This window comes from Ceratotherium simum, chromosome 12 (genome assembly GCF_057802395.1).
Source record: "Ceratotherium simum simum isolate JZ-2026a chromosome 12, ASM5780239v1, whole genome shotgun sequence".
NCBI lineage: Eukaryota > Metazoa > Chordata > Mammalia > Perissodactyla > Rhinocerotidae > Ceratotherium > Ceratotherium simum.
The window spans coordinates 68,427,125-68,449,879 of record NC_141911.1 but is presented as its reverse complement, the minus strand read 5'-3'; the positions used below and the strand labels follow the sequence as shown (position 1 = coordinate 68,449,879).

The window sequence follows — 22,755 nt, the reverse complement described above, 5'->3', positions numbered from 1 at the left end:
CCAATTTGTATGCAGTATATTTTACTCCCATGAAATAAAACACATTTTTTCATATTTGCTGAAAAGTAAAACAATAATATTGTACGAAATGTTATACACAGGGTAGGTTGTACATAGCGGTTTCAGAAACATCATTGCATCCACCAGAGAAACTATTCTAAAACTGATATTCACACATTTTTTATAATAATAATATGTTAGAAACATACAGTGTGGCATTTAGTATATACATTCCTTTGCTCGCAAGCGAAAAATCCTAATCCCTTCTGTATAACATGCTTTATTTTAAAGCCTAACCTTTAAAAACACTGTTGTGATATTACTAACAACTGCTTTTTATAAAATTAATTTGACATTTCGATATATATACATCCTTTCAGTCATTTTAATGTTAACAATGCTAAACTTAAAAAATAACAAGCTTATAGTAATGTTAAAATGTCATATCCAGTCAAACATTTGTGTGTGTCCTTGCAACTGTTGGAAATACTTTTAGTGAAAGATGTCAGACATTGAGGAAATTCCTTTGAAATCAAAGGAGCGCTCTCTTTAATTCAGTGGTTTCCTTTCCTTTCTATAGCTTTTCTTTCTCTCCCTTTCTTTAGTGCCCACGACCTTCTAGGTAATTCCCAGCCTTTCAAGGGCAGCAGCCCCATCCCGCACGGTCCTAGGATCCCGGTGCCGTGGGCGCGGCTCACACGGGCCGGTCCACCGCGTACTGGCAAGCGCTCAGGTTGGACGCCGGGTTCTGAACGCTGGCGTAGCCGAAGCTGGAGTGCTGCTTCGCTTTCAGTCTCAGGCTGGCCAGGCTCGAGTTACACGTGTCCCTATAAACGTACGGAGGAGTTGGCGGCGCATAAGGACATGCGGGCGTCGGCACCGCGGAATTCAGCGACGGGCTGCTCAGGTTGTTCAAGTTATTCAGGCTGTTGAGGCTGGAGCCCGGGACGCCGGTCACCGCTGAGGGCACCATGCTGGACGACATGCTCATGGACGAGATGGAGTTGGGCGGGGAGAACATGCTCTGCGACGACAGGGGGTTGACGTTCATGGAGTTGAAGAAGGGGAAGCTCTTGGTGGACAGGGAGGCCGACGTGAGGCCCTTGGCGGCCCAGTTGTTGTACGAATAGCCCGGGTACATGTCGTCGTAGGGCTGCATGAGCCCGTTGAACTGCGGCCCAAAGCCATTCTTGCACAGCTCGGCCTGCTGGTTTCGCTCCCGCTTTCTCCATTTGGCCCGGCGATTCTTGAACCAAACCTGGGAGTGGAAAGCAAGGGAGCAAACAGACGCCACAGATCGGATCAGTAAAACCTCGATCCTGGAAAGCACCGGAGGCCACCCCCCTCCGACACACATACACACACACACACACACACCCTCCCTCGCCGCAAGCTTCCCTCACCTCCCACCGCCCCGAGCCCCCAGCTGCCAGAGCCCGCACGCAGTCCCCAGCCCGGAGTCCCCAACAGGCGCGGGAGGCCCGCCGGGTCTGAGCCCAGGCTCTGAGCTGCTCCACAAACCCCAGCTCAACGCCTGGCGGCTTGCGGGCGGCTTGTTCACTAACCCAGGCCCTCCTTGGGGTCCAAAAACACTTACTGCAAAATAAACGCGGGGCAGCGGGTTTTACGCCCAACCCTTCCTCCGCCGCCTTGCAAATATGCTTCCATTCCAAAGCCACAGACTCAGTGATGAGGACAAGGGGCTGAGAGGGCATCAGAGGCCCGCTCTCTCCCCCACAGAGCTCCTCCCTCCCCTCTCAGACCTCCACTGCCGCCCCCCACCCCATGAAACGTGCGCCCTCAACAGGCGCCGGGCCACGACCCTCTTCCTCGCCCAGTGAAATAACCAAATAAAAAACAAGAGACCACCTCCCCAACAGCTCAGGAAATCCACCAGTTTGGCGCGTAAGTCTCCGGGAACCCAGAACCGGTCGCTTTGCGGCCTCCTCCTCCCTTCACTCCTCTCCTTCCCACCCTCCAGCCACCCCAGGCCAGGCCGGTGCGCCGGCGCTGCTCCGGCTGGGCCCAGTCCGGTTGCTAAGCTTTGTAGGCGGCCCCCGAGCCCAGTCAGCCCCCACCCGCGGCCGGTGGCCCCGCCGCAACCCCGCTCTCAATCCACATTGGGCCGCCGGTCGCCCCAGACGGCGGCTTTTGTGTATTGGAGCGAGGCCTGGCCCGAGATTTCCAAACTGACTCGGGTGATGTTTCACATTACACATCTCAGCCGGACCCAGCCGCCTAATCCGCTTTTTTTCCTTTTCCCTTTCATTCTTGATTTCCTTTTTATCCCCCTTCCTCTTGGCACCCGACTACTCTAAAAAGCACGCTTCACTCCCACTTGGCTGGACAAGCGGCGGGCCTGGAAGGAGGCAGCTGGAGGGAGCGAGAGCCCGGAGCGGCGGCAGCGGCAGGGGACTGGGGAGGGACTGCAGAAAAGCCGGAGGGTGGGGGAGGGCTTTTCCGAAGGATTCCAGAGAACCCACAGATTGCGTTATTTTAATTACTTGCCGTTTCTACCCTAGGCCGTCTAAACTTTGCCCGGGCGAAAAGAGTACGTGCGAGGCCCGCTCCCCTGACGAGAGGGAGAGCTAATGAAAGACTGACCTTGCGCAAAACCACGCGGCCCCAGCCGAGCGTTAGCTCTGGGCGATTAAACTAAAACCATCTCCAACTTCATCCCGGCTCTTTTATCCACCAGCACAGCCTCAGACTCTACACACACGCCACTCAGAGAGTGCCCTCCTTCCCTCTGCTTTGGGAGCGCATTTGGGTCTTCATTCTTTTCATCATTATTGTTATACGGTTTTCTTCTTTCTGCTTTCTCTGCTCTAACTAGGAGCTCTATTTTTCTATCCAGAGCATTTTTTTCCCCACAGCAAAGACTGTGGATCCTGCTATGTGTGTTTTCTGCTTCCAGAATCCTAACAGATTTGGAGTTTCCACCGACCAGCATAAACCAGGATGTTGCTACTAGGTAACTGATTTAAGTTCATTTTTGATAATCCATAGAGCACAGATTTGCTACAAAGGTAAGCCCTTTCTTTGATAAAACTTACAATTGGGAGGAAGGGTGTAACTATCTCCTGAGAAAAGATAAATAAACCAAACCGAACAGTCTTTTTTCTTTTTCTTTCTAAGAGGACTAGCAGGATAGTAGCCTGTATTAAAATTGCTTCTGGAGATCACAAAATTGGGGGATAGGGGGTGGGAGAGACCTGAATGGCCGACAAACCACAAAGCCCGTGTAAGGAGGGCGAGCCGGAGTAGAGAAAAGGCTGGGCCAGGCCGGGCGCGAAAGTTTCCCAGGGAGGGCCAACACTTGCGTGTCTCTGGCGGGTTTTCCTTGTTAAGGCGCACAGGTTGGAGCCTGTTCTGGGCTCCTGGCCTGGGAGGGATTTTATTAGCGCTCGTCTGGCGACTGCAAGCCGGGAACACAATGCCCCGTGCTGGGGAATGCCACGCGGCCAAGTTGGGGAGGGCGCTGGGCGGCGGGGCAGGGAGCGGTGCGCCAGGCCCGCGGCCGGCCTCGGAGGGGGGAGCTGTGAGCTCGCAACCCAGGCCGCCGGGAGGCCTCCTGCCTGTGCAAAGGCACCGGCCCGCGCCCTCCGGCCGGCGCTGCCTTCCACACCCCTCCCGGTCTGCAAGCGTGCATCTCCACAACCCCTGCCCCCGCGCGCCCTCGCAGACTCCGTGCCGGCTCCTACCCGGACTCGGGCTTCCGTAAGGTTGGTCCACACGGCGATTTCTTCGCGCGTGGACATGTCCGGGTAGCGGTTCCTCTGGAAAGTGGCCTCCAGTTCCTGCAGCTGCTGGCTGGTGAAGTGAGTTCGCTGCCGCCTTTGTCGCTTCTTCTTGGACGGGTCTTCGGCGCCCACGTCCTCATTCTTTCCCTGCTGGCTCTTCTCTTTCTCTGAAAACGAAACACACCAAGGTTCCTGTCAGCGTGCCCACCTGCAACCCGGAACTCCAGCCGGACCCGGCGGCGCAGGACTGGGCGAGCTGGGCGCCTGCGGGGGCGGAGGGCGTGCGCGGCGCTCGCGGCGCGGGGGGCGCGGAGCCGCGGGCGGGAGTGTGCGTGTGCGCGCCCCATCCTCCCCTCCCCCAGCGCCGCACGTTTTATTTACATGTTTATCTCTCTGCGGCGGCACGTTCACTTTTATAGCCTGTGCTTTCAAGTATATTTACACGCCTCTGCGCAGACACACCAAATTTCCGGGGACACACGCGCGCGCGCATTTTACAGAGCCCCCCGGGGAAGAAAGCTCAGATTTCGATGCGGTATCGCCGGGACAGCAAAGTTGGACTTAGGGATTCGGTTAGGCACCCTTGTTCCTCCGCCATTTAGCAAAAGCGCCTCTTCTCCTGAGGAGTAGTTTTAGAAACACTTCTCCAACAAGCGGAGCTTCTCGGGAGCTGAAAGCCGAGAGGAGAATAGGGACCGGGTGGGGGCTGGCGGGGTGGCCTCTGAACGTCCTGGAATAGAGATGCTGGGATTTTGTGACCCAGGAAACAGGAGGGAGGCCAGGGTAGGAATAAGGAGGGCGGAAAAATGGCCCACGCCGGCCGCGCCAAACCAGCCGGCGGTCGAGGTCGAGCGAAAGGGACGCGGGTCCCTGGCTCCGGAAGTTCTCCGGGGAGCAGGCAGGACGACCACTCCCACCACGCCTCCCCGAGGAGGGGCCGACTTCCTTGGGGGCGAGAAGGGTCGAGCGGCGCGGGGCGGCTGCGCGGGGGCGTCCGCGGGGCCGGCAGCGCCTTACCTGCGGCCTCGGGGCTGGAGGTGTCTGAGATGGTGTGCACCTCCAGCCTGTGCTTGGAAGAGTCCAGGGAGCGGGTCTGACCGGGAGCCAGCACCGATGCCATAGCCAGCGGCTGGGGATGGTGACAGGAGGAGGACGAGGAGGCGGCCGACAGCTTGGTCCCTGCGGCTCGGTGGTCCAAGTGCAGCGGGCCTTTCATGCAGTTCATGGGCGAAGGAGCGCGCCGCCCTGCGAGTCCCGCGGCGGCCGCCGCCTGCCCGCGTCGCGCTCTAGGCGCGGAGTTGCCGCGCCGCGGGCAGAGCCAGGGGCACAACCCCCGCCCAGTCCTGCAGCCGAGCGGCCCGCGTCTCCTTCGGAAGGCTCTAGCGGAAGGGTCCGGCGGCCGAAAGTCAGCGGGCACACGGAGACATGGGGGTGTGGGCGGGAGGGCACAGCGCCGAGCGTCGTTGGGGAGCAGGTCTCCGAGCTCCAAAGCGAAACAAGAGTGGGCAAAGACCCCTTTCTCCCCTCCCTCCCTCCCCCAAGTACCCCTCCAATGAGGGAGGCTAACGCCGGCCGCGCTCTGCCCGCCCCCGGCGCCGCAGCCCTGACAGCGAAGTGTCAAGAGTGACAGGGACAGGTAGCTGATATTAGATCCCCGCGGCGGCGGCGGCGGCGGCGCGGGCCTCCTGCGCACCCTCCGCGGCGCGCACACGCGCAGCCCTCGGGCCGTCGAGCTCCAGCCCGGCCTCGCCGCAGCTCAGCTCCCGGCACCCGGGCGAGCCACCGACCAGCTCTGCGGCTCCGCGCTTCCCTGTCGGCCTAACATCTTAAAACCAGAGGCGGGCTTCCTGGTGCCGAGACGTCACGCGGCCCCGGCCCTCCCCGCCTCCGCCTCCGCCCTCACCCTCCGCCCGGCGGGAGTGGCGTGGCTCCGCACCAATCAGGAGGCCCCGAGCCGCGGCGGGGGCCAGTCCCGTCTGCACCTATCAGCGGTGCGGGGCCGGGCTATACCTCCCTGCGCCCACCGAGTCTACACGGGCCGGCTCCCGGGAATTCTGCTCCAGCCGGGCCAAAGACGATCCGGCTTTCAGTTCGGGCTGGGAGGTGGAAAGACGAGGCTGGGAGTAAGGAGAGGAAAGGTCGAGGGCTAAAAGGTACAGGAATCGACAAGCCCCCGCCCCCTCCCCCCTTGTGTCTCCACTACATCCATTTCCAATCCAGAGGTGTTTTTCTCCCCCCGTACGGAAAGGAGACGCGCTGCTTAAAACCAGAACGTCTAAAAAACACCAACAAATCACCTCTCCGATCTTAAATTTTCCAAACAACTTGTCAAGTGAATGCTGCGCTAATCTGAAGAAGCTTTACTTTAATTGCAAAGACGACAGAGCCCCGAGAAGGCAGGCTAATAAATTAGAAATCGAGAAGCAAATGGGCCCGTCAAAAGAAAATTACCTTGACTTTAAACGAACAACTGTCTGGTGGTTCACTCTGGATTTATACAAGAATAAAAAGTCGCCTCAGATCACGTTCTCTGTAATGCTTATTAGTCCCCAGACAGAAAATACACAATAGAATAGAAATCCTAACCCGGCATTTTCAAAATGCTGAAAGCTTATCCATTCTACTTAACGTTGATTAAGACACATATCCTAGATCTTTCAAATTCCTTGTACACTGTATTAAGCTCGTCCTAACCCGAGGGAGAGCTAAGCTTTAAATTCGACTCTCTTGTTTACTTTATTATCAATCAGATTCAAATCCATAAAGCCTGTAGAATCAACAGCCTTGAGCTAATTATATATAAAATATGCTTTAATGAATTTCCATACAATTAAGAATGTTGCCAAATAACCAATTTCAAGGATAATTTTTAAGTCATTTTCTTGTCCTAGGGAGCTCAAGGCTGTCTCGAATCATTAAAGTCCAAGAAGGCAGAGGCGGCAGGGTGTGCGGGAAGGGCAAAGCCTAGAACAGTCAGCTAGGAAAGGCAAAGCCTCATGCATTATGGAAAACAAAGGAAAAAGCCACCTTTGGGGACATCCAACTCTTTACAGCAGTATTTCCAAAGAAATTTAGTTTCCAAAGAAATTAAAGAAAGAAATCCAAACATATCCAAAATAATTTTTGAAAGGCCTTTTGTCCTTCGGCTTAGGTCAGCTGGAGAGCACAAACTAATCTCCCCTGGGTTTCTGCGTTGGCGATTGCTTTATTGTGGAGTTAGTGTTATCATCCCCGAGTGTGTATTTGTTTGACATTACAGTCAATGATTTGCAACACCAGTATGAGGTATCTTCAGAAAACTCCCTCCTTGTCCTTCACAAGATTGGGAAACATTCAGTCTGGGGCAGGGTGGATGAAGCCAACAACAGATATGTTTGTAACCTATGTGTCTCTCCTTTGCCCTGCTCTCCCCCGCAAACCCTATCTACAACTCCTCCCCCATTTTAAACACTCTTGAGAGCAGACTAAGGAACCAAATGAGAATTGTTCTTCAGTCTTTCCCCACAAGTATCATCTCACTTTAAGAAGAATTTAGCTACAAGGGGAAACTTTCTTTATAGTAAGCTTTAAGTCAGTATTACTGGTTTTACCCTTTTATTCCACTTCACTCCATTCCACGCATACACACACCTGCTCAGAGCAGAACACATCCCCATGTGGCAAGTCTGCATTAGCTGAGGCTCCTACATCCAGCTATATTAGGTCCTGCGATCTTGTCACTAAATTATACATATTACACCAGCAGCCTGTTGGTAAAGAAGGTTAAATTAATTTACATTCTGCTCATTATCTGGTGCTTAAGTGACGCATTTTATCCCTGAGATTTGGCGGAGAATCTCCTTCTCAGACCCCACAGCATTTCACCGAAGACAATGCTCTTACATTTGTAGTGGTTTTTAATCTGATAAGACTCTAATTTGCTTAAGTCTTTCAAATAAGGGTTTTAAATGTTTCTAGCTGTTTTCTTATTGAATTTCCTCTAATTCCCCCAAGATCATAAAGTATATGTGTAAAGTAAATATTTCCTCCCATTGCACTGTCAGCCGAGGCCCTATAACTAAGTCAATATGAATCCAGCTCTTTTCTGCCCAACGTGTTTACTAATCATATTCCAGTTTCTTCTTTTAAACCTCAGCATAACTTCGATCCCCACAATACCACACTCCTAAAGCCTCATCTCAGGAAGAAACTCCGTCACATCAAAGAATGAAGGCTTCTCCACCATAGTGAGCATAGCTTCCTCCTTTCTTCTTCAAGATTCAAACTCCAGAGCTGCAATTTTTGGTGGAGGCTCAGGATGTTTTTCAAAATTCCTTCCTTGGGAGATCTGAGAAGCTCCACAGAGCCCTATAGATTTCTAAGCCCATCTCTCATTAAACCCACAGAATTTTGATTTAAGCTCGGGTGGCTTTGCTTGACTAACAGCACTTTCATTGTGGCAAATACACATTGAAAGACCTAAACTAGCCTCCAAAGTGGGAGAAAAACCCGAGGGCAAGTGACAGCTTCCCATAGTGCTAACGTGGGAGATGTTGGAGGTGCTTGTGATCTTCAGGCAGCCCAAAAGCGTAAAAAGATAAGGTATCTTAAATTGAGCCGATCCATTGCAAAGTCAAGTGGAGAATGAAGACAACTATACGGAGAACTCTGGTTAAAGTAAAAACAAAACCGTATCTATCTATCTACCTGTCTATCTATCTATCATCTCATCTATCTATAGATATCCACATACAGAATATACTACCCCTACCCCAGCTCTCTAAACAACTGAGCCAGTAGGGTGTTTCTTTACATTTTTCCAGCCAGAGTTTCACTCTTTTCTAATCAACTGATCACTTCACACACTGCAAGACTGAGTGACACCCTTCCCAGGCCCAACAGGGTTCACTCCACGGGCAGTAGGAGGACACTAACATGAAAAGTCTAGATGGGGAAAAGCAAGTGTGTAGTGGGGAACCAAGAAACACCTTTCAATGAAATTGTGGTGGTAGTGGTGGGCAATTTTGGAGATTTAATCTACAAAAAACTTGTGGGTGCATAGGTATAGGCGGTACAGATAAGGAAGGAGCTGGAAGTAAAGCAATCTTATGTATTTTATGGGGTCAGCACTACTGTTAACCCACACACATACTCTTCTTTGACTGGTTCTAGAAATTACTGTGACTTCAGCCTCCACCACAGAAATTTTCATTCCAGAAAAATTTAGCGTGGTCTGTTCAGGGAAGCTGGAGGTGCAAGGCCTTGTGGGGCAAGGAAAGAAAGCCCAGTGCCGGTTTGGGTTTTCCGAAGACATCAGAGATCGTCTCAATTGGGTTTTCTTGCTTCTTCTTTCAAAGAAAGTCCCTTGAGGAGGGAAATGTGGGACACGGGGTCAGGCGTGTTTTGAGCCGGTATTTCCACCGATTACCAGTCTTAAGGTCTTATTCAATTTCACACTCGTTAGTGTTAGCTGCGCGAAGCCCCTCTGGCCATCTCGGCGAGATTAGTTGGACTGCGCGCCAAACTAGCGGTTGCAGCGGGCCAGATGTGGACTGGGACCCAACCAAGCGATCTATGACTTTCGGAAAAAAATCGGTCCTCAAAGCTCACCTGGAAGACGGCTCAATTAGATATCTCCCTGCGCTGTCAGGCCGTAGAGGGGTGGGAGTCTTGCTCCTGTCCAGGCCAGCTCAAGGCCCGCCAGATTCAGCTCGGAGCCACGTGACAGGCGTGAGTGCGTGTGCGCGCGCGTAGTGTAAAGCCCAGACGTCAGATGGAGACCTTGCACCATGCCCAAGAAGTGGCCCTTCCTCCCCTCCTTCCTCTGCCCGGCTTTTTTCTCACACAAATATCGCTGGAAAAGGCTCCCTCGCCGCTTCCCCTACCCTAGCCATGAAGCCGAAGCACCTAGAAATTAAAGGCTTTACTGTGGCTGATTTTTCCTCCCATTCTCTAAGTGGAATAAAAAAGTGCTAGTTTGTAAAAAGGGGCGGATTCTTTTCTGAATCAGACGTCTATAGATGTACTGAGCAACACTCACCCTCTCTGGATCCCTGCAAATGGTACCCATATTTCTGTTGCACACACTCAACCACTTGAGTTTTGGGGTAACTGGCTGGAGGAGGAGGATCGGGCGGCGGAGGCAGATACCCCACACTGGCGGGTGAAACGAAGAGCGAGGGATTAGAGGAGGCGCAGGGGCGAGGCGGGCTGCTGAAATCACTAGACCCATGTGCTGTGTTACCTCTCTTCATTAGAATGTTAATGCTATAGGTTTATTAGGCGTTCACTTAATCTCAGAACACAACCAATCGTGGAAAGTAAAATACAGAGAATGGTATAAATGTGTGTTGGGGGTAGAGGAAAGAGTAGAGCTAGAGCTAGAGCTAGAGATGAGAGAGAGAGAAATGAGAATGAGATAAACATCAGTATCCAGGTTCTGAGAGAGAAAAGTGGCAAGGGACTAACTAAAGTCACTTAAAAGAAAAAACCCCAACAATTGGATTAAAACGCCCTTCTCTCTTTCTCTTTTCTCTATTTCTCCCTCTCCAGCCCATGTCCCTCTCCCTTTTCTATTTCTCTTGCTCTCCCTTCTTTCTGTCTTCCCTCTCCCAGACATGCTGGTAGCTAACGTTCAGTATTAGTTGTCATGGTGACCATAAATCACATAAATCCAAAAATACCCACCTATAATCTGAGATGAAGCTTTTATTTCCCTAGCGAAATAATATTTTAAAAGCTGTCAGCTGACAAAAAAAAAAAAAAAAAAGGAAAGAAAGAAACTCACCTCATTGTAGTAACCCAAGTAATATATTACTTATAAAGGTTTGAATTAAAATATCAGCCTGTTAAAAACAGGCTGGGAGAATCTTGGGCCCTCTTCGTGTCAGGTCCGCCCAACGAAGTTGACTCCATCACTCCTGATCACTCTTGAACACATATACACAATTCTATGTGCTCTCTCCTTCTATAATTTCTTCCCTCCCCTCGCAGCTACCTTGGTCCCCCCAGACTCGCTGTCTTGGGTTGTGAGAGAAAGGTGTCTCCGCCTGGATCAGAAAGCGGCTGAGCCTGTGCCTGGGCCTTTTGAGCACCTTGTGTGTTGGTCCTCTGTTACCAACCACTTCCCCAAATGAAAGACGGGGCTTTGGGGGAAAAGGTGTTGGTCAGGGCCACAGTGGGGGGCACTTGCTAGAGAAGTTGAGAAGAAAGACACGCAAAGAGAAGGACCGGGGCGGGAAAGACGGGGTGGAGGAGACGTGAGCTGGGCGCCGGGTTCCGGGGTTAAGCCTAGCCCAGGAAAGGTACGGCCTTGCTCCCGCTCCTGCCTAGTTCCCCGGAGAGGAAACTTTCCTACTGGGAGACCCTGGTAGTGGGGCGGGGGGTGCGGGGGGCGCAGTTGGGCCTTTTGTCTTCTACCTTGGGCTTGTTGTCTTTTGCCTATCTTTGGATTACAGGGTATTCGCCTAGATGAAGAGCCATTAATTACCCATTCAGTCAATATTAGGGGGACGACAAAGCTTTTTACATAGGATTAAGAAGACATCAGATTGTTCCATTAGTATATTCCTGCTCACGAATAAGCTTTCGTTATACATTCCCTTTTCCCCCGAGCCGCTCTAACAACTGCTGCATATATTAACAGCGGGCGGTGCCGCCTCACAGCCCAACCAGCCTTGGAAACTTCGAGTGCGCGCCGTCAGCACGAGGAGCGCGACCTGCAGGCCTGCCTCTGCGGGCCGCGATCCGCAGGGAGCGCCTGCTGGGACCACTGGTGCGATTTTCCCTGATAGGGAACAGCCCCCACAAAACAGAGAGGCAGCTTCTGCCAATAAGCTGAAGATCTGGCGGTAGATGCGGTAGGAAAGAAAAAGGAAACTCATCTTTACGCAGCTCCCCTCTCTCTTGTTTGGTCCTCAGACCTCGTGCCCCTTCTGCACGCCCCTGTCCCCTGCCCACGCGCCGCACTGGGAGCCCTCTACCCTTCGGGACATCCCCTCTCTCTGGCCGCTCGCAGGCCCGCGCGCCCCGCCCCAACCCCCCCGCACCGCATGCGGAGGTTTGCTGGAGACGGCCTTGGCCGTTCTCCCCGATACCCTCGTCGGCAGGAAAGTCTCTTCTTAACGGCGAAGGGAAACCGGATTATTTGCTTTCGGGGGTACATTAGGAATCCACACAGTGCTCGGCAAACATTTGCTGATTGAATGAATGAGGGTCTGAGGCCGCCAAGGCAGCGGGGGTTACCCGGGTCCTCGGAAGAAGACTGGGACCGAGTTGCCACCTCGGGAGAGGCTGTGTGTCGCGCTGGAGGCGTCGCAAGGGGCCTTGGTATCCCCCTCCCAAGGGAAGGAAATCTGTGCGCACCAGAGACCTGGTCCTAACACTTTCAGCCATTCACGTTGCTAAAGCTATTTACAAATGAATGGCGTCGCTGGGGGAGGCCGGGAGGAGGTCTCGGTGCTGGCCGCTAAGCCCGGCGCGGCGCCGGGACCGAGGGGCGGCAGCTCGGTCCGATTTCAAACCGGAATTCAGAGCCAACGCCCCGAAACTTTAAGGGTTACTGACGGGGGAGGATCAGTCCATTCCCTTCCTGAAGGTCAAGACCATTTTTTGAATTCTGCAAAACGGATGCTCCTTTGGGGACACCCAAAGTAAGGAAAAGCCAGGGGCTCTGTTCCAGGGGGATGTTCTCAGCGGTCCTCTGCCCTTTCTTTCTTAATTTGCCAGCTTTCCCTCCCTCCACTTGCCATGGCTAGCCATTCCTTTCTCCATCCTTTCTCAAACCCTGGCCTTCGGGGTCTCCAGCCTACCGCAGGCCTCCTCCCGTTAGGGTTGAGCCAGGCTGGGTCAGGCCAGCGGGTATCTGGGAAGGGACGCACGGTGTTTTGGGGGGGTGAAGAGAGGGTAGTGCCAATAATTGAATATCATGGCCTTTTTTGAAAATCGCATGTCACTGTAAACATGCTTTCTTTTTAAAAGCAAATAACCAAAAAAAATATAAGGGAGAAAAATCTCTTTATTTTAAAAGTAGGCTGCGGCCAGGAATTTGCATATTCCATATGTTAAATTTACTTATATTCAGTAAAGGGGACTCCGGCAACCTTCCTTCAGTGGTACTATGGCTTTGCCCATTCATGTTTGACAATTTTGGTCTACCAGATCCCTAAAAGCCAATACAATCTAGATTTTCAGGATTTCTTCCTATCACATGCCTCTTCTTAATTTGATGGCATTAAACATGTTTGGGCAGCAATTTTCTTCTTCGGTCGGAAAGGTAGAAAACAGTCTATCGGCAGCGGAGGGGAAGAGACTTTCAAGGGCACTAAAATAATCCGGGCCTGAAAGTAATGGTTAAGAAAACAATCGTTCATTATCTCTAGTTCTTTATTTGCTAATTATCAAAGCGAACGCCTAGGGGCGACTGTCCGGACTGTGACAGGAGCAGACAGGACTCCCCGGCTCTCCACCGCTTCTTGCCCACCTAGGAGGCCCCCATCCCACTCAGGCTTCTCCTCGAAGGACCCTACCTCGGTAGCTCGCTGGAGGACACCTGTGCTAAGAAACCATCCCCGGGGTCAAGGAACCCCGGGCGGGGGTGGGGGAGGAGGAGACATTTTGCGTCTCTCCACCTCCCAGCGAGAAATGTCACCTCGGCCGGCGGCGGCCAGCCCGCCCCGTGCGAAGAGAGACTGGGGAGCTCCCCTAGTCGAGCCGGAGCCGGAGCTGAACCCGCACAAGGCATTTTCCCCGAGAGTCATGGCTGCTCTTGATTTTTAACCATATCCCAAACATACTCTGGTCTAATAATTTATTTTTACGACCGATTATCAAACAGAAGAAGAATTTAACACAATCTTAATGACAGAAATCACCCGACGTTATCTCTGCACGGCCCCATTTAACCCCCTGGGGTTAATCCGGGACAAGTGAGCGTTTAACTGGCCCAGCAGGAGGACTCACGATACTGTGCAGGGTCGAAGCGCTCTGCCCCAGACCACTTTAGACATTTCATTTCAATAAATGATGCTTTTCTCTCGGATTCACTGGGAAGCCCGAAAGCGAGGCCTTTGTTTTCTTCTCAGCATACGGTTTGTCTGCTTGGCGGGGTCCCCAATTCGCCCCCCTCCAGCACACAGTAGATTTGTGTCCTTACACTTTAATCCGGAAAGAGGGGGTAAGGGGCCGAGGGCTGTGGGGGGCTTTATCTCCTCACGCTATCAAAGGTCAACAACCTCCTAAGTCTAGGCACTTATTTATTAAGGAGCCTGGAAAACCCGGAGAACAGAGGAACAGTAAATGTGAGTTTTTCATATATTCCAAGGGAAAGCTTGTCCCCTCATCCCTACACACACACACACACACACACACACACACACAACTCAAGGACAGGTTTCAGTTCAGCAAAGGACTGTGCAGTGGGTTGGAGACGTTGTAACTTTTACACAAGCCTGCAGACTTTGAGCAGCAATGTCCCTTGACTCGTCCAGATTGAAATCAGCCAATCAAGCAACGACACCGCCAAAACCCACGACCCTGCAACCAGCACAACAGGTAGGTTCGCGTCGACAGGGGCGCACACTCCATTCCACCCTCGGCTGCTGCGCACAGTCGCTGCCCTCAGACTCCGCAGGCTGTAGTCAGCTCCTCCACCTCCCCTGCCAGGCGAATCTTCGCCAACACAAGCCCGCCGTGCGCGCCTTCCGCTGTTCACCCCGCACCCACAAGCCCGGGCGGGGCTCGGCTGGGAGCCGCCGGCACCGGGCGGGCCGTCGGTGGTGCTGCGCGCAGAGGGACGTGGCGAGCGACAGAGGTCGCTGTTGGACCACTTTTCCACGCCAGCTAGAGGCACGGAGGTAGGTTGCGATGTGCATAGGAGATCAGGCCACACGGGGAGAGCGAGAAAGAACGAGAGGGAGAGGGAGAGGTGTTGGATCTCAGGAGTGCAGTATAATTTGGGGAAAGGAATGAACGTCGCTGGGACGGCTGCTTCCCGTCCCACCCAGAGGCCAAGTGTCTAAGTTCAAGGAGCAGGCCCGCCCCGTCTGGGGGCCTCGCCGGCGTGCTCCTGACCTGAGGCCCGGAGGCCCAGAGGCCCGGAGGCGGGTGCCCAGCGCGCGGCCTGCGCTTCGCTCCCGGCCTTACCATTGGCGCCGGGATGCTGCCGCGGGAAGAGCTTGCCGCTGGCCGCCTCTTTCCGGCTCTCGGGAGAGTCGGTGAACTCAACCTTTTTGATTTCGGAGTCTTTGGAGAAGAGGCATTCAACGGCCGCCGGCTGCACGCCTGGGGTGCGCGAGCCCGCCGCACGTGCGGGGAGAGAGCCACCCCGGACGACGGCGGAAAGGAGCGGGGGTAGGGGTGGGGGGGAGGCAGGACCGAGGAGAAAGAGGGACAGAGAGCAAAGACCCAGTTAGAGGAAAGAGCGGAGGGCACTCCCGTCTCCCGGATCGTCTGGCCACCCGGCGCAGGGCAGCGTACTCTCTCCACGCCTGCCTTCCTGCCTGCCAGCGGCTCCCGCCGGGAGGAGTGGGCCCGGGACTCTGGGACGCGGGGAGCGGCTCCCTCCCCACCCACACCCTCCCGCAGGGCGAGGCCGCGGCATCCTGGTTCTGGTTTCCTTCCTGCCCCGGCCAGCCCCTCCGGGAAGCGCCTCTCGCCGCGGGGCCGGTGCCCTCTCGCCGCCTTCGCGTGGCGCGGTTTCCCGTCGGGGGACCCGGGCAGGAGAAGCGAGTCTTACCTAATTGCACACACGCTGACACTAGTTTGCGGCAGTTGGTCTCCATGCCCCGTTATCTGCAAAACAGAAGAGAAGGAGGGCTGTGAGGAGCGGCGATGGGCGAGCGCGCAGGGTCAGAGGAGGCTACCCGCGGGGCGGACGACCTCAACACGAGCCACTGGGCGCCTACTCTGTGCGCGGTTTCAGGCGGGTTTCTCGGACCTAACAGCCTCTGGCCGCCCAGCCTCCTCCCCACCCTCGTCCCCGGCCCAGAACCTCCGAATGTTTACCGAGAGGGGGATCTCCCTCCAGAGCTGCAGCGAATGGGCCCAGGGGCTCTCGGCCGTGGAAGCCACCGTGTTCTGGGGACCCGGGCTGTGGAACTACTCACAGGGTGTCTGTGTCAGGGGTTAAAAGCCCATCTGAACACGAAGGCAACTTTTGCAGACAAAATTTGGGGGTGGTGGAGAGGACCTTTCTCTTTGGGCGGTTGTATTCCAAGGCCACCATTCAGCATAGTGCTTGTTCGTTAGTTGGAGCTCAGTAAACGTTTGTAGAATGTCAGAGTTAACTTGTTCCTGGCCTAGACTGCAGTTTCCCTCCACTTTCTGTCATCCTGAACGAACAGGACGCCAAGGCTCTCGGCCTAGGGTGCTCCAGGAGCGCGCTGGCTTCGGGCCTCTCATCCATCAGGAGCCACTTTTCCATATTTAGCCACACTTTTCCCTGGAGATACTCAGCCGGCCATTTATTTACCCTAAAGTGTGATTTAAGATTGCAGAGGAGGGAAACGAGGTGGACTGAGTGAGGCTGGGGAGAGCAGGGCAAACGTGCCCTGAGGGCTTCCTGCCCGCCGAGGACGGGGAAAGGGCTCTGAGGGAATGGCGCCCCCAGTTCTCCCCCTTCTCCTCCCCGGCAAACCAAAGCTTTTTCAAATTTCCAACCACAACGCAGCGAGCCAAGCGTTTAACGCGCGCCCTCTTCTCCGCTACAGGCAACCCGGGAGAGGTGGGTGGTGAGGGGCTCTGCCGGGGTGGGTAGAAGAGCCGCGGCTGCTTTAAAGACAGAAGAAAAGAAAGGAGGGCCCTTCGATCTCGGCGCCGGCCTCGCTCCACGCTGACCAGGGTATGCCGGCGGCGGGAGGGCCCCTTGGGCTCCGGACCGGGGCTGGGGTGGGGGCGGGTGGTGGCCCGTCGGCCTAGGGGCAGAGGCGGGGCAGCGAGCTGCGGGTCTGGCTCTGGCCTGAGTCGCGTTTCCCCGCTCCTCGGCCTGTCCTGGAAGGAGCCGGGCTCCGGGGGCCTCTGGCCAAGGTCGCTGCCTAGAGGAGGGGCTGCCCCGCACAGCGGCGTGGGGATCCAAGGGTGAGGACGGCCAGGCGGTTCCCCCACCCGGTAGCGGGGACGCGGGCGGGGGCTCTGCCGATCCTTGCGGGCCCGGGGGCCCAGAAGTAGCAGTTTGGCGGCTCCAGATTTAGTGATTCTGCAGTAAAATCACAGGATTAGTCCCTGATTGAGATGTCTGTTCGTGAGATATTACAAAATTCATTATCACAGCTTTCTACTAACTCGATATGAAGTAACACAGATGGGATTTTATTAGTCCAGACTTCAAATGTTTACTTATGATAATTTCAGGGGAAATTTGCATGTCATCATCATTTCGATAATCTTTTTCTTTTTTTTTTTTTTAACGTCTGAACTGGCTGCATTATTAGCCGGTAGCCTGAGCACTGCAGATGGTAACTGCAAATATTTTTATTTTTTAAAAGAATGAAATATACAAAAGAAAAAGATTGGGTCGCGCAGGGTAAAGTCAGTCAATTATTACACATTCTCCCCCCACTCCCAAGCTTCAGTGCTGAAGACCAAACAAAGCAACACAAAACAAATCTTCAAGAACTCCACTCTAAGGACTGAAAAGAAGGTCAAGGCGTGTTCCTTAGCTCACTCTTACGTGTCCTTGTGACTAGGGATTTATTTTGCAGTCAAAATGAGCCCTGAGACCTGCTTTTTTTTTTTTTTTTTTTTGCTCCATATAATGACCAGGCCTACGAGATGAATTGAGTCTAAATAACTGGGGCAGATAATTTTTTAAAAGAGACCTCCAATTCCTGCCTGCTGATCCTTAAACTTGCCCTGTCAAGACAAGTCTGAAAAGACAAATTTGGCTGCTGGACTTCGGGACTGGCTTCCATGGCTAATCTCACAAATTAAGATGCGCAACTTTTCCTGATGGGAAGTGGTTCTCACACCCAAAGTTCACATGCTGGTTGGAATGTATATGCCAGGCACTCTTGTTTTGGCCAACTTGAGTTTTCTATTGTGAGCATGATAAAAAGCACCGAACATCTAATGGAGCATTCTGAACAGCCCTGGCCAAGGCAGGGAGGCCAGCCCTAAGAAACAAAACAATTTGCTTAAAAATAATTTCTGATGATTGCTCTAGGATGAAATTGCAGGAAAAAATATAATTCTAATAATTCCAAATCCTTTCACATCTCCCCCCTTTCCATTTACTTTGTTACTCCCTAACAAAATCTTTAATGGAAAGTTTAAAAATAAACAGCACAAGAACATATGTTTTAAATGAACTAAATCGGTGAGATTAGCCAGTAAATTAATCTGCAGTGGGTGTTCATTTAAGGAAATTAAAATACTGCTTAACACAGTTCTGTATTTTACCAGTTTAAGCCTTCTTTTAAACCAATTAATATTGATGCTTTCAGAACACTTGAAGACAAACGTGCTCAACTTGAGGAACAAAGCACCTGAATAATTTAAGTGTAGTTTTGCTGAGGTGAAGTAAAACATTCCATAAATGAACTAGCTATTTAATGTTTAGGGAAAGTTTGATTACTGAAACCTTGCTGGCTTATTTTATGTTCCATCAACAAAAATCCTCAATCTATTTTGCTTAAGTGCTTTGTTTCCTTGACATAATTGGTATTTGAATTTTAGATGAATTTCCTCCAAAATGGTATTAAAACCATCTTTAATTCTTATTAATGGCCTAAAAAGAATACAAAGGAAATCCCCCTAAATCAGATGAATTTTTCATAAAAATATTTTAGAATGTATGAATTCCTATGTTATTTTAATTTATAATAGTAAAAGTTTTTTCCCATTTAGTTTACTTTAGTAAGACATGATATTCACACAAAAAAGAGTAAAAATCACACTAGCCTATGATGATTTGATTTCTAAATTGCTTAGGAAAGTAAAGTCATTAACTTGAAATAAAAAGAAACAGGTATTTCTCAGATTTAGAATCCTAATATTTTTCTTGCTGGACAGTTGGAAAACAGTCTTCTCCCCTGCACCCATTTAACATGTATCTCCTGAAGTGCAAGATTGGAGTTGATGGTGATCAATTTAAAGGATTTATAATCCGGAGTAATTGTGTGAGCCTGGCATCCAGGCCTGGCTTCCAGGTAATTCGCCTGGGCCGGAGAGGTCACTGACTGCCAGTTAAGATGGAATCTTTTTTCCAGTTGGTAACAATGGGAAGGGGGCTAATCTTCCAGTAGCTGAAACTTTGTACCCGGCCCTTCATCTTGAGAATGCTAATCCTCGGCCTGAGGATTTGTCCCTGCAGTGCTGGCACCGAGATTTAAGGGAAGATGCCTCATTTTAAATGCCAGCCGTGGTGTCGCTTCCCACTCGACTTCAGCACCCTGTAGATTGTTAGTGTCTGTGACTGGGGACGAAAGGGACAGAGCTTTGCAAGATCTGTTTGCCAACTGCGTTACCTCGGGGGAAGGCAGCCCCAAGAGCCACAAATCACCTACGGTGAAGAATCTCCAAAGTGGAACAAATTTCCAAACTCGCATTATCTCACATCCCTGCGGGAGACACGGCCTCCACTTACCGGCTACAGGAGAGAGCTGCTGTCTCCGCGTCCCGCCGCTTCCCGGGGAGATTTCCAGCGAGCCGAGGCGCTGGCTGCACCGCAGGCGCCCGAAAGCCGGGCCGAGGGGGCTGCGGGGCTCCCGGGGTGCCAAGTTCCCAGGGCGTCCACGGGTGCGCGGTGGCCTCCGGAATCTAGCCGTCACTGGCAGTTTCTTTCTGCTCCTCTCCAGCTTTCTCGCTCGGTTTCGCACTCTCTCTCCCCTCCCTCGCTCTCATCCCTCTCTCTTCCCTCGGCTCCGACTCCGTGAGGGGAGTGACGTGACGTCAGCAGAGATTCCACCAAACTCCACTGCACAGTGGCCGGCGTGCGGGCGGGCGGCCGAGCCCGGCTTCGCGGCGGGCGATCAAGGGACAGCAGGGCTCTCGGGCGGGCGCGGGGGGAGCGGCAGGGGCCACGGGAAGCCAGGCAGGAGAGGGAGGTGGATGCGGCGGGCCGAGGAGTCGGGAACCGGGGAAAGAGCCCGGGAGAGCGAAAGCGGGCGAGGGAGCCGGCAGGGCGCTCAGACAGGAGCCGCCGAGCGGCAGGCGCACGCACTCCCACTGTGGAGAGGAGGACGAGAAGGGAGGATGGGTGCAGGCGAGGAAAGAGGAATCTGCGCCAGACCGGGAGCGCTAATAAATCAGAGGGGGCGGGCCCGGGCGCCGGGAGACCGAACCGTACTCCCGGGGAGCAAACCAGGACGGCCAGAGAGGAAGGGACAGGGAAAGTGGCCCAAGAAATGGAACAAAGGACAGGATGCGTGGGTTTGTTTGGGACGATGCGTGTGGGGTGTGTGAGTGTGCCTGCGTGTGACCTTCTTCCAGACCTGCAGGGTTGAAGGAAGAGGTCACAGAAACGAGGGGTTGCGAGACCGGGGGGTGGGGGCGGTGAGGGACCCACAGAAGGCTGGAGTGGAGGTGGGCGGGGGGTGAGGGGGCATGACTGAGGAGAAATCTGGAAAAGTGAGGTGAGGGGAGGGGGCAGAGGGTGGGAGGGCGACAGCCGGGAGCGAGCGAGCGAGACTAGTTAGCGGGCAAGGCCGGGCCGCTTGGCCCAGCACCGCCGGCCCGGATGCTGCGCCCGAGGTCAAGGCGGGCGGACCAGGCGCGCTGCACCCGGGGGCCGCTCGCAGGTGGGCCCGGCGGGGCCCTGACCGCCGTACACCGAGGGATTGCGCTGGACAAGGCTCCGGCGCTCAGAGGCTAGAATTTCCTCCGCTGTACCTACACTCAACAAGTTCACCCCGGGTCACGGATATCTCATTTTTTAAAATGACGAGGTTAAGGTTCCTGGTGAACATGGGATTAAATTGCAAGGGATGGGGCTAGGGGTGGAGGGTGGAAGGGAAGCTACCCTCAAATCCACATTTGCACCTAAAAATCGAAGAACATGTGAAGTTAGAGGCGTCATTTTCACCCGAAAAGTGTGCCCTGCTTCTAAACCCTGTTTTTCCGATTTCTTGACTCCAGCAAGGGCGTGTATTTTGGTAGCGAGCAGGATATTTTTGCTCTGTCCTGCCTTTGGGTGGAAGGACTATAAATATGATTCTCCTGGAAGACCAGGTGAAAAGGCTTCTGCCAGCCATACTGGACAAAGTTCTTTCAGTCTCAAGGGCGTCCTGTTAATGTAGGTTTTGGGGAAGCGTCGGAAAACAGCTGTAGCTCTCGGTTCGGTTTTCCCACCAATATTCATTCCCGCATAGAGCAAGACTCAGCCAGGCCCGCCATTAAGTGCCCTCCCCTTCTTTCCTCAATAGGGAATTAAGTTTTCTCTAAAAGTAGTGTTGCTCTTCCTAAATCAATATACCAACTCTCTCAATTTTAGGAAAATATAGTGACTTGTTGGGAGAACGTGTGTGAAATATATACATTTAAAAAGCCTGCTGTTTAAAATAACCCAGGTCATCACATAGGTGCTGGGCGTTCCTTACATAGGGGGCTGTCTGGAACATGTTATGTGTTTTCTTGAATTACTTCGTGTTTTGAATTCATCTGAGTTAGCAGTAAAAACAGGCAAACAAACTTGCTCAATTTGTTTTGAGTGTTAAATCCCTTTACTTTGAAATAGCTAACAGTCGACAGATGGACTCATTTTATGGAAAGAGTTAGCCTCTTCAGCCAGGGAGAAAACTGACGAGAGATCTATGTTTTTAAGCCATTTCTAACCTCCACATAACATCCGTGAAAACTCCAACTTTCTCTCTTCCCCCAGTGGAAATTCAAGACGGTTTTATTTAAGGGGAGAGAAATGAGGAGAAAATGCCCACGTGCTGTTTTTATTATTTCCCCTCTGTCTCTGAGAATTTTTATTTCTGGTTTCTGAAATCTAGCTGAGGCAAAAAAAATCAAACTTCTTCCAGTCCCACCATTGAAATCCAAAGTTATAGCAAACCAGAGAATGTGGTCCGAGAAAGATGTTTTCATCTCTGCCTGTCAACGATTTTTGCTGCCCCCCTCCCCGACTAACGGGTAAATATCCTCCCTCCCTTTGTTTCTTTTCATTTTATAGAGATTAAGAAACGCTCATAGCAGAACGGCCTCGCCTTCATCTGGTGGCGAGGATGGGGAATCGCACGGAAAAGTGGGAAAAGAGTGAGAAAATCAGAGACAGGAAGACGCAGAGACGCGAGAGAGACGAGAGAAGAGAAGGGGGGCAGCGCTGCAGAGACGCGCGGATCTGCGCGTGCATCCCCTCCCCCTGTCAAGACTCAGAGGTTTGCAAACCAGGGCTGGGATGCAGGAGCTCCGGGAAGCTCTCGCTCCCCTCGCCCCCCTTCTGTCTGGAGTCTCGCTCGCCAGGGGCTGGTTAACCCCAGTCCCGGCCGCCGCAGACACCGCGCTGAGCCTTCGGGTCCTCCCCTAGCCCAGCGCCAGTGCAGCTGAAGTGAGCAGCTGGTGGGAAATGCAAATGGCTTCTGGAGAAATAGAAGATACAGAATGATTCTCATTCCCTCCTCGAGTGTGTGGAAGGAGCTGGACATACGTTTCACACTCCTAATCCTTCTTTTACATTTTTAGTCATACTCCTATTAAACAACTAATTAATGCCCAGAACCACCAGGGAATACATTAGGCATGCAGCAGAGAGACAGGGTGCTGGGGGGCTACAAACCACCGAGCTGATTTAAGCCGTGGATTTCAGGTTTTTCCCTCGTCAGAGCAGAAATGGAAAAGTGGGCCGTGGCGATTGTATTTAGATTCCGACTACTTCAAATTAGAAGGGGGTAGAGGGAGCGTCCAAGCAAAGCAAGCAATTCCCTGCCCTGCAGATGTAAACAAGATTGTAGCATCAAAGGTACCAGCTCCTGAAGGGCCAGAGCGCCTGGACTGGGCGCTCGGGGGGGGGGGGGGGGGGGAGACAGTGACCTTCTGCATCTGTGCATTTCAAGGACGTTACACTTTTACGTAAACAACTCCGGTGCGGATCTCCGCT

General features: G+C 52.8%; 1 protein-coding gene across 4 annotated transcripts; it reads right to left on the bottom strand.

Moving 5' to 3' along the window:
- On the bottom strand, positions 1-19,608 carry PITX2 (paired like homeodomain 2). Of its 4 annotated transcripts, XM_004426573.3 has the most exons (5): positions 19,303-19,608; positions 15,457-15,512; positions 14,865-15,002; positions 3,705-3,910; positions 1-1,258 (listed from the first exon to the last, which is right to left on the bottom strand). In XM_004426573.3, exons 2-5 carry the CDS (start codon positions 15,500-15,502, stop codon positions 695-697), a joined length of 954 nt encoding a protein of 317 aa, XP_004426630.1. In that variant the 5' UTR covers positions 15,503-15,512; positions 19,303-19,608; the 3' UTR covers positions 1-694. The 4 variants fall into 4 exon arrangements, with proteins under 4 accessions (XP_004426630.1, XP_004426633.1, XP_087293865.1 ...); XM_004426576.3 differs by lacking the exon at positions 14,865-15,002 and having other exon boundaries at positions 19,303-19,604; XM_087437739.1 differs by lacking the exons at positions 14,865-15,002; positions 19,303-19,608 and adding an exon at positions 15,726-16,309.
- Between the last annotated feature and the right edge of the window lie 3,147 nt (positions 19,609-22,755).